The sequence below is a fragment of the Dryas octopetala genome, chromosome 4, assembly GCF_963921425.1.
Source record: "Dryas octopetala chromosome 4, drDryOcto1.1, whole genome shotgun sequence".
Taxonomy (NCBI): domain Eukaryota; kingdom Viridiplantae; phylum Streptophyta; class Magnoliopsida; order Rosales; family Rosaceae; genus Dryas; species Dryas octopetala.
Genome location: NC_141369.1, coordinates 10,643,205 through 10,659,866, shown reverse-complemented (window position 1 = coordinate 10,659,866; position 16,662 = coordinate 10,643,205). Strand labels below are relative to the sequence as shown.

Genomic DNA, 16,662 nt, shown 5'->3' with positions numbered 1-16,662 from the left:
ATTAAATATAGATGTTCTTGAGCGCACACACCCATTCGTTCTCAAAGCATTTGAGAACAAAAATAAAGATGAAAGTTGACAATCTTTTAAGCCTTATCTTTATTTCCAGTTAAAATTAATCATAAAAACCTCACAACCCTGTATTTTCATCTAAAGACAAATAAACATTACATAGAGAGACAGACGAAAGCTGATGAATATAAAGTACCCAAGGAAACTATAAAAGTAAAAAAGAAGAAAAAAAAAACTAAAAAACAAATAACAAATAGAGGTATTTGCAGAATCTGGTTGAGATTAACAGGGGATTTGAGAAGTGAACCACTCCATGACATGAATTGGGGCCTTCACCAACTCCAGAGCCAACTCCACAATCACCGTCACGCACAAACAGCACGGGCATATGCATGTCAGCATCAATCTACAGAAAAACCCCACAACCCAAAACAGAGAATTCAGAACCAAATCAGATCCCAACTTCAAAATCACATAAAAAAATCAATGAATTTCAGATACCCAGATGACCGAATTGCACGAAATCACAGAACAATCGAGAAAATTATAGATACCCAGATGATCAAACATGCATGAAAATCAATCAATTTGAGATGAGAGTGGAAACTGAATCATACCCGACGATCCATATAACGATGCCGACGATGGAGATGATGAGAGAGAGAAGGGCGAAGGGAAGGCCCAGTAGAAAGCCCAAAGGCCTACACTGACCTTCTGAATTGCACATTTTCTCTCACTTTCTTTTCTGGGATTTGCTTCTTCTTCTTCTTCAGCTTGGAGGTTGTATGTGCAGGCAGAGAGAGAGAAGAGAATGGAGAAGTAGTATAGACAAGTAGTGGGGACGCTGTGATTTATTGGAATTTTCTTCTGCTTTTCTTTCCGTCTGTTTTTAATTTAATTATTATTTGTTTCTTAAAATAAAAATTAATAGAAATTGTAAAGTTGTGAACTTGTGATTGAGGGAGAGATACACACGTTTTGTAGCTTTTGCCCAAAGCTAGTAGGCAACTGCCAACTGGGAGTCTGGGATGATATTTAAAAATAAATGAATAAAGTGAACCGAGGAATGAATATTTTACTTTTTTTTTTTTAATTCTTTGCTAAAGAAAACTTTTGCCTAACCCTAAAACTTTCGAAATAAACTTTCTTGGTTTTGGTTGTTTAAGGCTCAATCATGTTGTAAAAGTATTTGTGGCATTTTTCTAAGGATACAAACCTTTTATGTAGATTTAATATGATTTATTGATGCCAAAATCGAATCCAATTGGTTTTGTCCTGCTTATTTGAAGTGGCTAAGTAAGGAAATACTACTAAAACAAACAAGAAAAAGAAAAGAAAAGATTACTAGAGTGACACCAGTGCCGCACTAGTGTCGGTAAAAGAAAGGTTCTTCGAATTTTGAAACTATTCATAAAATTATTGTCCATGTAGGATAAGAAATCGTGCCAGACTAGCAAGTTGTAGCCTTTTTTTTTTTTTTTTTTTCCTTTTTTCAGATCCTTAAGTAGACATTTTGTGACACTCACAAAACATGTCAATATGTTTCATCTCTCTTGAAGCTAAAGCAGCTTTGAACCCAAGTGGCCCCAAAAAAAAAAAGAGGTTTAAACCCATGACTCCGTGGAAGATACCCACACGTGTAAATGGTCTCAAGTCAGAGAAGATGATATGCAATACAATGAAAGTTGAAGTTGAAGCTGAAGTTGAAGTTGAAGTTGGCCATGCGTGTAAGGTAGGGAAGCTTAAAAATTGCAGACAGTTTAAATGCGCACGAGGATGTGGTTGGGTCATTGCTTTTGTGTGCAAAGGAAATGTATAATGATGCAAGAGGTAATTGCATCATTTGCATACAAGGCAAAAATTAGCATCTCTTTATGTCAACCATATGCTATTACGCATTCACAAAAGCACCCACCTGAGTTGCTAAAAATAGGCCCCGTGGGTGAGCGCCTATATTTTTAGCAACTGTCGATAATATTCAACGGTTGCTAAAGTTCGATAATATTCAACGGTTGCTAAAGTTTAGACGCTCACTAAGTACCAACCCTAAGAGCTCAGGTGAGCAACCACATACAAGTTCATTTGCTGCCCAAAATTCCTCTCATTAATTTTGCACGAGACTTTTATAGCTTGAATGTCCAAAAAGAAAATGAGAGAGAACTAGGATCAAACATATATAAATGTATATACAGAATTTATATTAACAAACTATAACGGAGTAACAGTGAAGTATAAGTAAATTAAAGCTTTTCTGCTTGAATTTCAATGTTGACAAAAAAGAAAAAGAAAAAAAAGGAAATTGAAAAAAAGGGAAAAGATAATAACTCAAAGTTTGAGCACCAATCTAGGTCCGGTGTGATGATGCTCTTGTTTCTTCTCTAAAATTGACAAACCCAATGAACCAATTCAGAAAGATAGGTACTGAGTTGTAATGCTGCTTGTGAATGCTTAATGAAGAATAAATGTCTGATTTCTTCCATGGACAATGTATGAAGTGTGCAACCATAAAAGATATGCTTCATACCGACATGATCATAGTCTCATAGAAGAAAAAATATGTTGATGCACAACTTCTAAGGCCCGTTCAAACTTGAGTTCTCACTCTCCATGGAAACTATGGTAGCAAGCCTCTCATAGACCTGTATAACAGTAGAGGTGCTACAATATATCTATTTGCCAAAAGAAAAAAGATAAACAACAAAGTTCTGAAATTAGTTTCATAGTGTGTAATTGCCAGGACCACGTACCTCAGAGAGCTTGTCACTTTTATCCATTTTCTTATTCTTATCCTGGTTATTTGTAGATAAGTCATACCTATAGAGGAGATGAAGCAAGTTATCATACTTTCATAAAAAGGAATTTCTACACTTGTAGACTAGAAAGAGAATTCAGTCATGCTTTGTGGTTTTATTTAATAAAAAGGGTGAATTTCATATTAAATAGTTACATTATATCAATTCCTCCATATTCATACCAATCAAAATAACCTCCAAAATATACAAATTTCTCACCAATCACGAGGAATGCCAGCTTCATCACGAGCGGGATAATTGAAGGGCCCCTTCAATTCCACATTATACTCTTCTAACAAGTCTGCATGGTTACAGGAAAAAGATCCACATAACGATCATACTTGCTCTAGAATGTAGTATGACTATAGGTGAGTATATACAGAGAAGAAATAAAAAGGACAGCCAAACCTTTAAATGCAGAAGATGGGGCACGACCCATTTTCTGACAGACATCGACAAACCAGTGGACACCAACAGCAACGTGTGCAACTTCTTCATCAGCAATTCTAGCTACAATTTCAGATGTCCTGACATCTCCAAAACCAATCAATTTTTGCACAAGTCGTGGTCCAGCATCTAGTCCTCTAGCCTCCTACAACATTCAAAAGAAAACCATGAATTATAACACATCAAATAGAATCTAAAATGAACAAAATCTGGGTCGAAGCAGATAGAATGGAATTTTGGTGAGTTAGTTAAGCTAGAAAAAAAGGAATATATTATACTTCTTCCTTGCATCAGCGGCTGTTCTTAAAAATACAGTTTTTAACACCATGAAACTCATGTAGTATCAACTTTATATCTCACTCAATATTCTATACAAATTCATACTAACGACATGCCTCTGAACATTCAGCTCTTTGTCTCCAGCCACAAATGATATACTGTAGTCCTACGCAGCTCTCTTTATTTGAAGCAAGACAAGATCATTTTAAGAGAAATTGAATATGGTACATGAAATATGTAAATATGATTCATGAAAGAGTTATTCCCTTATGAGTTCACATCTCATCTACTATGCATCTCATCTCATTGCATCTTAACCGTTCATATCTAATCTAATGACTAAGAAACATGTTATTTTATAAGAATCTTATTTGAATAACTTATCAGAGAATAATTAAATATATACATACATATCCAAGTACAAGATATTACCTGGACTAGTGGGATTACTGCCAAACGTGCAGCAACATTTTCAGATGATTTCTCACACTCCCTCCAAAGCAGATTATGAGCAGGCATATCCCCATAACTTGTTACAAAAGCAAAATTGTAAGTCAACCTAAGAAACAACCAATTATCTACCCAAAGTAACAATTCTCCTCACTTGAAACCAAGTTCAGCAAGCCTCTGAGAACACCAAGAAAAATGGCGGCTCTCGTCGTCAGCAACATGAGCAAAGTCAGAGAAAAATCCCTCTCCAAGAGTCTCACTAAACGGTGAAAAACGAACGACAGTATCCCATGCCAAGTCAATTGCATTGAGCTCAACATGAGCAAGATTATGAAGCATATAAGCATTAAGAGGCAAACCCGAGTTCTTGGGAGCTGGAATTTCTTTAGGGGAAACCTGAATTCACATTATACAAGGCAGAAATGAACACGCACTGATGTAGATACCTACCCAATAAGTTCAAAACCAGTAAAATAAGCATTGTATACATCTTTCAGATCATTCAGAAAAATGAAAATTAAGACACTGGATCACTTAGGGAGCAGACTCATGTCATCAATACAAAAAAGGAGCAATACCCAATTCAAGAAACTAGTCAAAATATCCTCTATTAATGAAACTCAAAAGCAGTGAAGCCCAGTAACCCACAACCATAAGCGCACAACCAACAAACCATATACATTTTTTTTCAATTGAAATTCTAATGGGAAAGAATATTATAATAATTTCTTTAAGAAACAGCATAGACTACCAATGCTGCTCAAACCCTAAAGAACAGGACCAAAGTGAAAATTTCATAAAAATCTAGGAACCGAAAGTATCATTTTGCCAAATTTATTTAAGAAACAGCATGAACTAACCAGTCGGGGTTTTAGAGGGCGAGCGGGTCGGGAAGGCGGTTCACATGCACCAAGTGGAAGGTTGTGCAGGCGCCACGTGGAGTAAGCAACGTGGGAAAGCTTGGACTTGGCGATGGGGTCACTGGTGGAGAGAACGAGAGCAGCAAGCTCCGCAAGAGAGGAAGTTGATGACAGTGTTGGACTGTGATCGTTGTTGATTGAAGAGGGCTGTGAGTGTAGCGGCTGAGGTTGTGGTTGTGGACCCTTGGGTCCCCAGCAGCGATTCTCATTGAGTGGGCTGTCTCTCCAGGTTTGCAGACCAGACCAAGGAGAGTATTGCAAAGAAGAAGAAGAAGAAGAAGAAGAAGAAGAAGAAGAAGAAGAAAAGGACTTGATTTTGAGGCGTAAAAGGAAGGGGACATGGGAGCAGAAGGACCACTGTGGTGGTGGTGGAGAGAGCATGGGTTTGAGTTTCAGACGCTGCATTTCATGTGCTGCCGGTGCTGCTCAGGACTCCGGTCTTCAATGAATCAATTTTGTTGATGAATAAAGCATTTCTACTCACGTTTTACTTATCCATTTATTCTTCAATTTATGGTATTTTTATTTGGATGGTAGATTTTAATGAGGTTGGTTTTCCATTGGCCAAAGCCCAAAATTTTTTTTTTTTTTTCCTATTGTGCCCTTCGAATTGTTGGTAAATATTTTTGTCATTTGCTCTAAAGAAAATGAATAAAAATTTGGGCTTTTTTTATTAAATTCCAGTTGATAACTCAACCTACCTACGTGTTAGGGGTTGTTTTTGTATGTTACAACCAAGTTTGTCCAAGATCATTAGTCAAGTCTTTGGCCGTTTGTATGTGTGCAAATGTATTTTAGTAATTAGCAAATTTTTCATTTTCAATTTTAGAGGAATTATGATTCCTCGTACATTTTGATGTTTCTTGATGTAATCTTCAAAATGGCTCAGAATGCTCTTTACAGGGGATGACTAGTCAGTGGAATGCTGGGCTAGCTCACTAGCATAGGTAAGAGCATGCACATGAGCCCCTGTACTCTTCTGCCATCAATATAAGAAGAATATTTATTCAATCATATGTTGCAATGTAAGCCTTTCCTTTTTGTTTCGTTGTGTGATTGCTTTTTGTTGCTTGCTTGGGGCTTGCACAAATCTAATATATTGTGTGGATTGTTGCTTTTCGAGATACTCACTTGGCTGACTTGCTACCCAGGAGAAGGTTAGCAAGTGCCACACGGTCCGTCTTGTGTTGTGAAAAGCCGGCCCGTGATAGTTGGTATCAGAGCAAGATTACATAACAATTAAGAATGAAGGCCCGAATGACAAATGTGTAACATTTTGATCGGATCGATGATTGATTGGGAGAGCTTGTAGGAATCCCAGATAGCTTGGGCGAGCTCTCTGCTGAGATACAAAGCTATAATCTACCTGACTTCGTGAGCAAGGTCGGAGCATTAGAAGGCTTGACTAATGACCTTAGACAAGCTTGGTTGTGACATACAAAAGCAACCTCTAACACTACACGCTACAGAGTGCTCCCAGCTAGGTCAACTTTAATGAAACGTGCATGACATGGAACCCACCGAGCGCTCGATGAACAATACTGACATTGTTCACTGAAGGCTCTCGACAGGGTGGCGACTGGCGAGCCCTCGACACAAAAAACAAGAAACCTGTTATAACGTGGGTTTATTTGTCAAAAAGTGGACCTATTTGTCATTGCAACCTTTTACGTTGAAATATTTATCATTAAGGGTTGTAAAATGGACTTTAAAACCATTTACTGTAAAAATTTTAATGAATTGGTACTGAAGGGTAAATTTGGAAAGAGATGAACATTTAATTTGTGTGTTTTCTAAAAAGTGCTGCTATATGCACACCCTATTTCCTCTCACTACACATGGATATGGAAGGTCCAAAGAAAAAGATGGATAATGAAGGTCAAAGGAAAAGGTAGAAAATGAAGGTAGCTAGCATTCTCCATTTCTCCTTTATTAATTTCTTAGCTAACATATTAACTTATTAAGCATAAGAGAGATAATGGATGGAAGCAGACATGGAAGTAATTAAAGAAATCTTGGAATCTGACCCAAGACTAGTTGACAGTGGGAGAAGAGGACTAATTACCTCTATAAGCCAATATACAACGCCATATATTCTCGAGTAGGACTTCCTCTTAACAAGTAATGACAATGATGTTATAGTGGTGGTGCTAGTCGTGATGGTAGCGATGACAGTAATGATAGCAATAGAGGTAGGGGTGGTGGTGATAGTGGTGCCAGCGAGGGTGGTACGTGACAATGATGTTGGGGTGTAAGGGTAGTGGCGACTATGGCGGCGGTGGGCGTGTTTTTCTTAAAATATCATTATTTAGAACTTTAGAAATAACACATATTTAGATGAAATTTAAAGTAGAAATATATAACCTTTAAATCCACATTTTTTTTCCGCATAGAATTTAATGATTTCTTTATTAATAAAATCAAACAATGAAATTGGAGATTGTCGCTTGTCAAATTATGACATGCAATGAAATTATGAGTTTAAAATAAGATCTGTTGATTTTAGATATCAAATTACAATGTTTTTTCATTTTAACTATCAACACATTTATGTCATTTCACTTTAAATACTAAATTTCAATTTAGGTACTAACTTTAAAAAACATGATTATACCGAATTGTGAATATCTAACATTCATAACTTTTTTATTGATTTGTTGTTTTTTCAATATTTGCAAAGCTTAAAGTTTAATGTTTAGTCTCTAAGTTATAGTACTTCATCCCCCAAGCCTAAATCAAAAACATTAAATCTTTATAAATTTTGAATTTTTATGAATTTGAAACAGTCACAATTGTGATTGTTCAACAGTCACAACTGTATAGCAAACCAATTTATGACATAATCCAAAATGTCTTATTCTAAATTAGTACATAAACTAAAAAAAATTAGGGTGCGTTTAGTAACGTTTTATAAAACGGTTTTTCATTTTACAAATTCAAAAAATGACAAAAATGCATTTGGTTGCCGTATTGAGAAAACAGTTTTTGAAAAACACAAAATAGAATTTCTAGTTTACAGTGTAAATTCAAAAAACGACTAAATGATGTTTTCAGTGAATTTAGAAAACATAGAGAACACAGATACAAATAAAAAAAAATTTACAACGTACTGAAAAAAAAAATGGAAAAATGAAAAAACATGTGATCTACACCTCCTCCCCACCTAGCCAGACCCACCTCCGGCGGTAGCCCTACCCCCCGTCGCTGCCCACCTCACCCATCTCTCAAAATATATACTTTGTAATCCCTCTATAGTTTCCAATTCTCGCTTCAATAAATGGATCAAAACTCTCCGTAACATCCATGACAGGAAGCTCACGAGCCTTAACAACCCTTACATAGAGAAAATACATTCGTTCAACTAGATCATAGGTGTTTGTAGTCTTGTCTTCATTAATAATACGGCCACCAACAACTCTTCCACCTCCAAGGTAGTTACGCCGGCCGAGGTGGGTTGAGTTTTATGAAATTCTCTCTTTTTTAATTATATATTTTATGAAATTGGTTAATAATAATTTATAATTAATATCTTTTGTGAATATAATTATTTGGTTGTAATAATTGATTAATATCAAATGTGTTTTCATTATTTTTGTTTTATATAATTGTTTTTCAATTACGCTATTAGACGCCTTCTCATATTTTGAGAATGCAAAATTTAATTTGTCATTTTCATTTTACAATACAGTTTTTAGAAAATTGTTCTGTAAAACGTTACCGAACGGGCCCTTAGTGTCTTGTTATTTTGCTAAAAAACTATTGATATTTGATATTTAATTATAATTTTTTATTTAAAATATTGCAATCTAATGAGATAAATAGTGTTTTATTGGAAGGAAAAAGTTTAATTTAATAGACATAAATACCACATTTAAAAAAGGGTAATTACCTAACTGGGGTAAAGCCATATGATTTGAACTTGGATCTACCTCCAGCCAATCCAACCAGCAAGAAATTTGCAATCCCAACCATGACAATGACTACGAGCACTACCCGACAAAAATCGGGGAATATAAAAAGATTCACCTACACTAATATTACACCAGATTTGAACCTATATCATACACGCCTTCTGGTCGTTTGGGAAAACCCCTCATAATATTCACAAACGCAACTCCCACAATACCATCATTCCCCTCGCACGTGAACCTCACGGCCCGCTTGCTCAGCTTTCCTATTAGCCTTTGCGGGTCACTCGCCTTAATAGCACGTGAGTCAATCACACCCCTTACCCGTGCTATAATACTTATCACGCATGACTCTTTTGGTGCACCCACACACTTCGTCCTCCCCACGAATCTATTTCTTGATGTACACTTGTAAGATAAGGATTATATAGAGAAAGAGAGAGAAACTATGAGACTGTGTGGACATTTTAGAGAGAGAAGCTAGAGAGAGTGAGAGCCAAGATCTGATCAAAGAGAAAGGAATCAAGCTTGAAGTTGAAGCCCTACTATTGTTGCTTCTTGTTGTAAGTTAGAATTTTAAAAGAAGGAATTTGTGGAGATGAGGTGGTAATAATGGCAACAACCATGAAAGCAGAGATGATGGTAAATGAATCTTGGCATCCAACCTAAAATCAATTGGCAATGAAAATAGAGGCTCAAGACCCAAGGCCATACATTCTCGAGTAATGAAAATGGTGGTGTGGTGGTGATAGTAGCGATGAAAATAATAGGCAGGGGTAGTGATTGTAGCGATGAAAGCAAAAAGGCAGGGGTGATGATTGTATCAATGATAGTTGTGGAGACATAGTACCAGGTGGTAGTGATGGTGGTGATAATGATGTTGGGTGAAGAGATAATAGCAATTGTTGCCGCGATGGTGGTAATGACGGTAATGGCTATTGTTGCGGCGATGGTGGTAACGACGATGGTGGTTGTGGGATTGTGGTGGTGAGTTTTTATTTATTTTTTATTTTTTAATCTTAATATTCTGAAATTTTAGAAATGACCCATATTTAGGTGAAATTTAATGTTAAAATTTATGACCTCTAAATTTCACATAACATTTTAAGATTTCTTTGTTAATAGAACAAAACAAGGAAATTGGATATTATCACTTGTCAAATTCTAACTTTTAATGAAATTCCAAGTTTCAGATCTTGCAATCTAATAACATAAATAATATCCTATCAAAAGGAAAAAGTTTAATTTAATAGAGATAAATACCATATCTAGAAAAGGGTAACTATCCTCACACCAAAAAAAAAAAGGGTAATTACCTCACTAGCGTACAGCCATTTTATTTGGGCTTGGATCTGCCTCCAAAGTCCAATAGTGAACACAATTTCAATTAAAAGCCATAGTTAGGATTCTTTATTTTTGTGTGGCCACTAAGGCAAAATTAGGATTCTCTTTTTTTTTTTTTAATTGTTTTTTGGCCAGGGCAAATTTAGGATTCAATCAACAAGAAATCTGCAAATCCCAGCCATGACTATCACTGTGAGGCTATGAGCACCAACCGACACAATTGGGCCATATAAAACCCGGCGGGAGACTCACCTACACACCAACATTATTCACGCCCCATCCGAAACTACACCACACGCGCCCTCTCATTGCCTGGGAAAACCCTCCCAACATTCGCAAACGTAACTCCCCACCACACCATCACCCACCGAATCCCTTCGCGCGTGAACCTCACGGCTCGCCCGCCTGGCTATCCCATTGGTCCTTGCGTGTAACTCGCCTGAACACCGCGTGAGTCAATCGCACCCCCCACCCGTGCTATGATACTTTCCGGGCACGACTCTTTTGGTGCACCCACACGCGTCGTCCTCCTCACGGACCCTTTTCTCGCCGTACACCTGTAAGATAAGGATACAGAGAGAGAGAGAGGAGAGAGAGAGTGTTAGACTGTGAGCGTTTTAGAGAGAGAAACTAGAGAGAGAAAGAGAGAGAGAGACTGCGAGCGAGATCTGATCGAAGAGAAAAGAAACGAAGGCTCAAAGTTGAAGCCCTACTGTTGTTCTTGCTGTAAGCCCTAACTCTTTCTCTCTTCCTCTCTCTGTCTGTGCGTAGTTTCTGTGAAAACCCTAGGAATTTTGATTTCGTGGGAAAGCCCTAATTGATTTTTCTGTGTGTGTTTTGGGGGAAAAATTAGGGTTTTGTTAGCGTTATTATTATTATTTTTGGGTGGAAAGCTAAAAAACTCTAGGAATCTTGGATCTTTCTGAGGGGGAAAAGAGGGAGTTAGGGTTTTGGGAGGTACATGTATGGCTTCGGGGCCTATAGTTGGAGGAGGTGATGGAGCCAGAGAGAAGCAGAGGTACACGGAGAGCAAAGTCTATACAAGAAAAGCTTTCAAAGGCCCCAAGAACAACACCAACAACACCAATACTAACACGAACACGAATACAAACACAAACACAACCACCCCAACCGCCACAACCACCACCGCCTTAGCCGCCACCGCCCCCGCCCCCGCCACCACCACCACCAACAACAACGACAACAAAAATAACAATGATGAGAATTCGACTCAGCCACCGGCTCAGACTATAGCCTCGGAGGATGGGAATTCTGCTCAGCAGCAACAGCTCGTTTCACGGACTGATGCGGGCTCTGATGATTCCTCGAGCCTGAACCATCAAGAGCTTCCTGTGGCAGTGGAACCGGCCAGTCGGGACCCACCTGCAGAGAATGGGGCGGTTAAGCAGGGGTCGGAGAACCGAATTAGGATTAATTTGGCTTCAAGGTCAAAGCAGGAGATGCGCGATCTTCGTAGGAAGCTTGAGAGTGAGCTTGATATGGTGCGGAGTTTGGTAAAGAGGATTGAGGCCAAACAGGGGCAGATTGGTGGGTTTAGTAACTCGCATGTTTCAGCAAATGATGGAGTCAATAATGGTGGTGGAGGGCTGAGGCGGGTTCACTCTGAGGTTGCTTCTGTTGGTGTTCCTCGTGAGGCTACTAGGCCTTTGAACCCGCTGAGTATATCAGTGTTTGAGAATAGTCAGGGGATGAGTGATAATGTGGAGAAAGAGAAGAGAACCCCCAAGGCGAACCAGTTCTATCATAATTCTGAGTTTTTGCTGGCCAAGGATAAGTTTCCGCCTGCTGAGAGTAATAAGAAGTCGAAATTGAATGGGAAGAAGCAAGGTGGAGGAGAATTGGGGCATGGGTTTGGGATGGGCAGTAAGTTTTTCAAGAGTTGCAGTTCTTTGCTTGAGAAACTGATGAAACACAAGCATGGTTGGGTGTTTAATGAACCTGTTGATGCAGCGAAGCTTGGTTTGCATGATTATCATATCATTATCAAGTGCCCAATGGACTTGGGTACTATTAAGTCAAGGCTGAACAAGAATTGGTACAAGTCGCCGAAAGAATTTGCAGAGGATGTGAGACTTACATTTTACAATGCCATGACCTATAACCCGAAGGGGCAGGATGTTCATGTCATGGCAGAGCAGCTATCCAGGATATTTGAGGACAGGTGGGCTATAATAGAGTCAGATTATAATCGTGAGATGAGGTTTGGATTTGATTATGGGTCTGGTGTTCCTACACCTACATCAAGAAAGGTACCTCCACCACCACCACCTCCTCTTGATATGCGAAGGGTTTTGGATAGATCTGAGTCCATAACTCATCATGTTGATCCCAAGCCAAAGCCCATGACTATTACTCCTAGGACCCCTGCCCCGAAGAAGCCTAAGGCAAAAGATCCTCATAAAAGGGACATGACTTATGAGGAAAAGCAAAAGCTTAGCACAAACCTCCAGAGTCTACCTTCAGAGAAGCTAGATGCCATTGTACAGATTATTAAGAGGAGGAATTCGGCTCTATTCCAGCATGATGATGAAATTGAAGTGGACATTGATAGTGTTGATGCTGAGACCCTGTGGGAGCTTGACAGGTTTGTAACCAACTACAAGAAGAGTTTGAGCAAACACAAGCGGAAAGCTGAACTTGCTATACAAGCCAGAGCAGAAGCTGAGCAGAATGTCCAGCAGCAGGTAATGTCTTGAGTCATGCCTTCTAACCTCTGAATTTTCTGGTGGCAGCAGCTTGATAAATGATTCATTTCTCTTTATTTTTTTACAGACCCAGGCCCCCATTGTGGCAGAGGTTCCCAAAGAAACCAAAACAGGTGAAGTGTTTCAGAATGTGAGATTTGATGGCATTCAAATCAGTGATTTCCTGGAGAAACTGATAAATTGAAATTTATTCTCTGTGAGCAGATGAAAAGATTGTTTCCTCTTCAACACCCATTCAAGGGGATAACCAGGGTGATAATAGGAGTAGGTCGAGTAGTTCAAGCAGCTCTAGCAGTGATTCTGGTTCTTCCTCAAGTGGTACTGTGATACATATCTCTGTTTCTAGTTACACAGATTTTGGCATACAGTAATGCAATTCTGCAATATCTTGTTTAAGTAAACAGTTCCTTTTTCTTACATATTTGTTGTTGCAGACTCTGATAGTGATAGTTCATCAGCATCTGGATCGGATGCCGGGTCGCCGAGGTCTTAACTATTTTCTTTTAAGGTAAATTCCTGCCGACTTGATTCTCATTCCAAGTATTTTGTAGTTTGACTTCAGAATTATTCAACCAAGTGCTTGTATAGTGTTTGAGTTGGATTATAAAAAACGTAAATTCAAGAAACTAATATTATCGTTGATATTATATCAATTTATTAAATTAATTGTTATGAATGTGGTAGCCAGGGCTAATAATATTAAATTTTCCGACTCTTACATACATGTTGTTTTTACTTATGGGCCAAAATTTTTAATAGATGTGCTTCACGAGGGAAATGGAACTGAATGAATACATCATGGTTTTAGTTGCAAAATGAATTAACATTATTGCACAATTGCTGCATGGATCACCTAGCAGATGTGATGCGTTGAGAATCATGGGTGACACCTTGTTTGCACTACACTATTTTCACTGTTTATTTGACAAACCTTGCCATGTTTGTTGCCCCTTCTTATAATTGATTAGAGTTTCCTTTTTTCTTCCTTCTATTTATGAAATATGGAGAGGAGGATATGGAATGGGGTGTGAATAAGGGGATGCTCTACTGGTATACATGTCGTTGATTGGTTTTTCACCAGTAGAGCTTTGAATGGTGGAGAATTTGTTGTAAATGAACTGTAGATGATAGCATAAAATGAGTCTTACAGAATAGATTTCATATTAGTTTCTTGTTACAACAGGAAGTTACTGGTTGCTTTCTAGATGTATTTGGTCACATACTGTGTTACATGCACCCTTCATTTTAACCTGCTGTCCCTTCCCCATGTCAAAATGAGTTAGGTGTGTCACTGTGGCTATAAGACGCTTGAAAAGTGTGGACAGCTATACGAAAACTGGTGAATCCAAGACATGGATGGATTCATACCCACATTTGATAACCAGAACCCAAGTCCAAGTAACACAGGTTACAATTTTTCGCACTTGGCTGCCCATGAAAAGCCTTCTGTCTCAAGATAGTTGTAGCTTCTCAAGATAGCAAGTGGTGCTTGATTTTACCACTGACTATAAATTTTCGTAGAAACTACCAAAGCTGGTATCAAGGTTTGGATCATAATTCATCAATCCCTTGAGCAAAATAGTCAACCTTCCATTCCCCCACCTTTTTTTTTTTTCTCCTCTCTCTCGTCTTGCTCTCTGAGAATCACAAGGGATTTAGCATCACTTGCAACAGTCCTCGTCCCTGGAAAAATCTTGTTAGTACTTAAATAAGAGTTCTTATTGTGTTTTGTTTACATAGGGTTTTTTCTTTGGGTGCTAAATCTCAGAGTGCTTTCTAAGACGTGCATCTCTTTTTATTCCAAAAAAAAAAAAAAAAAAGGGCTAGTGAGAATGTCCCCATTGGAATCGAGTGTAATGTAATTGTTTTCTTTCAAAGTTGACCAGAGTTACTCAACAGTTTTGTCTTGCATTTTGAAACGTCTTGGTGTTTCTTGTCTCTTCTGTTCCAGTTTTGGGGTTGGTATGTTGATTGCAGAGTTGGCATGTACATTATGCCAACCAGGAAAGCATGTTTGTATCTCCTGTTTGCCTGCTAGGCTAGGATTTTTTTAAATTAGTGCAGTCTAAGATGGAAAGGGGTAGAGATAACTTCTTCCAAATCATTTTGTTTTTGGATTATGGAATTGCTGTTAATTGTTTCTCATCAGACTTCATGATGAGCTAGTCATACTTGACTTTTCTTTGCTCTTTATTTCCTGTTTTCCTGTATTTGTATGGTATATGTGTACTGAGTTCAGGCCCTGTTGCTTTAACATTTTGTATTCTGTTTTTTGTATGCTTTCTTTCTCTCCAAGAATTTCAAAGCAATTATAAAGAGAATAGCTTGCTTTTCTCAGGGGAGGATGTTTGAATTTGGTCAGTTAAGTGAGCAAGTGAGTTAATGACCATTATGGTGAGCAAGGGTGCTTATATTTCTTACTATACAAAGGCCATGTGTATACCTTGCTCGGCCTTTTTCTTTAGACAAGTGAAATAAAGGTTATGTATCAAATCACTCTTTGCTGATATCAGTTTTGTTTTTGTTTGTGGCCTTGGGTGCTTGCTCCTATGTTATAGGTTTTACAGCCCATATATACTTATGTGAAATTTATTATTTCTTACGTTGGCTGAAAGGAGTAATTTCCTGCTTTTTGTTCTGGTATTGATGTATGGCTGGGTACACAATGTTGTTAAAATAAAGAGAATAGAACTGGACGATGTGATATCCTTAACGCATCTAGGACAAAAATTGAAATGCTTTGTAGAGATACATGTGAATAAATGTTCCTATATGAAAGTTAATTATTGGTAGATTTTAGTGCATGCAGTACCACTAAGGGTAGGTTTAGGCATGTTGGATAAAAATTGTTGGACGGATAATTTCCAATTAACAGGATTTGTAAATTTATGTTTCCGCTTTTATTTTTCGTATGCCAATATGAATCAGATTTCCCAGACGTTTTTGGATTTTGCAGTCCGATAGCAGCAATTATGTAATTGATTAATTCGATTTTTTTTATTTTTCTTTTGAGCAGATAGCAATAGCAAATACTAATCAAGATTTTCTTAATTCGCAGATCGCAGTAACGTAGGGTAGATGGTGATTTGCTTCATGGTGATTGGAAGGTTTTTCAGACTATGGATTTGAATCTACATTTGGTGTATAGTGGAAATTTTCTCCAAGGCCTCCAACCATCCTGCAAGTATAGAGTGGGGTGTTCTCCCTGTGGTGATAATTAGTGACTCTTGAGGTCTACATGTAGGCCCCCCTTGGTCTTGTCAGAATTTGTATAATATTGGTAGAATGTGGTGATAATTAGATACAGTTTGGTCTGTTTTACATAGCACGTGTACATTGCTAAGTACCGCTACTCAACCGAATTTCAGTGACTTGTTTTTGGTTTTGTGCTAGCAGATTCAGGATGCTTTGGTGTTACACACAATAGAGAGTCTGTAATCCCAAGTTCATTGAGTCAAATTGCTTCTTCATATGAATTTCCTGTGTTTGCTTGCACTGGCTATGTTTGGTATGGTAGATTTGTTTGCAGTTGTCTCAACAAGATCAGTGTAATTATCTTATTCTGACTTCCCCCTAGACTAAACTTGATTTTATGCTTTGCTTTGGCTGGAAAAAGGTTCCAAGAATTGTTCTTGGTTATGCAGAAATATTGTAAGATTTTCAAATGTATATATGTTGTGACTGTGAAGCTGGTTTAGACTTGAATACATTTTGTCTTGATGTAATGATTCCCTTGTTCATGCCATCTGAAAGATGTATATATGTTGTGGTTAGCAGGGTTAAG

General features: G+C 37.9%; 3 protein-coding genes across 3 annotated transcripts; 1 reads left to right on the top strand and 2 right to left on the bottom strand.

Annotated features, from left to right (window-relative positions):
- Positions 1-75: 75 nt before the first annotated feature.
- LOC147286719 (signaling peptide TAXIMIN 1) lies at positions 76-972 on the bottom strand. The gene is made up of 2 exons (XM_086241859.1): positions 630-972; positions 76-418 (listed from the first exon to the last, which is right to left on the bottom strand). Exons 1-2 carry the CDS (start codon positions 737-739, stop codon positions 295-297), a joined length of 234 nt encoding a protein of 77 aa, XP_086097985.1. The 5' UTR covers positions 740-972; the 3' UTR covers positions 76-294.
- Positions 973-2,232: 1,260 nt separating this feature from the next.
- LOC147286718 (diiron containing four-helix bundle family ferritin protein, putative (Protein of unknown function DUF455)) lies at positions 2,233-5,361 on the bottom strand. The gene is made up of 7 exons (XM_086241634.1): positions 4,841-5,361; positions 4,135-4,376; positions 3,963-4,059; positions 3,213-3,396; positions 3,024-3,105; positions 2,760-2,826; positions 2,233-2,651 (listed from the first exon to the last, which is right to left on the bottom strand). The coding sequence occupies exons 1-7, from the start codon at positions 5,303-5,305 to the stop codon at positions 2,586-2,588; spliced, it is 1,203 nt and encodes a 400-aa protein (XP_086097760.1). The 5' UTR covers positions 5,306-5,361; the 3' UTR covers positions 2,233-2,585.
- Positions 5,362-10,377: 5,016 nt separating this feature from the next.
- On the top strand, positions 10,378-16,354 carry LOC147286717 (transcription factor GTE4-like). Its single transcript, XM_086241714.1, has 5 exons — positions 10,378-12,857; positions 12,946-12,991; positions 13,083-13,196; positions 13,313-13,386; positions 15,937-16,354. The coding sequence occupies exons 1-4, from the start codon at positions 11,118-11,120 to the stop codon at positions 13,369-13,371; spliced, it is 1,959 nt and encodes a 652-aa protein (XP_086097840.1). The 5' UTR covers positions 10,378-11,117; the 3' UTR covers positions 13,372-13,386; positions 15,937-16,354.
- The last annotated feature ends 308 nt before the right edge of the window (positions 16,355-16,662 follow it).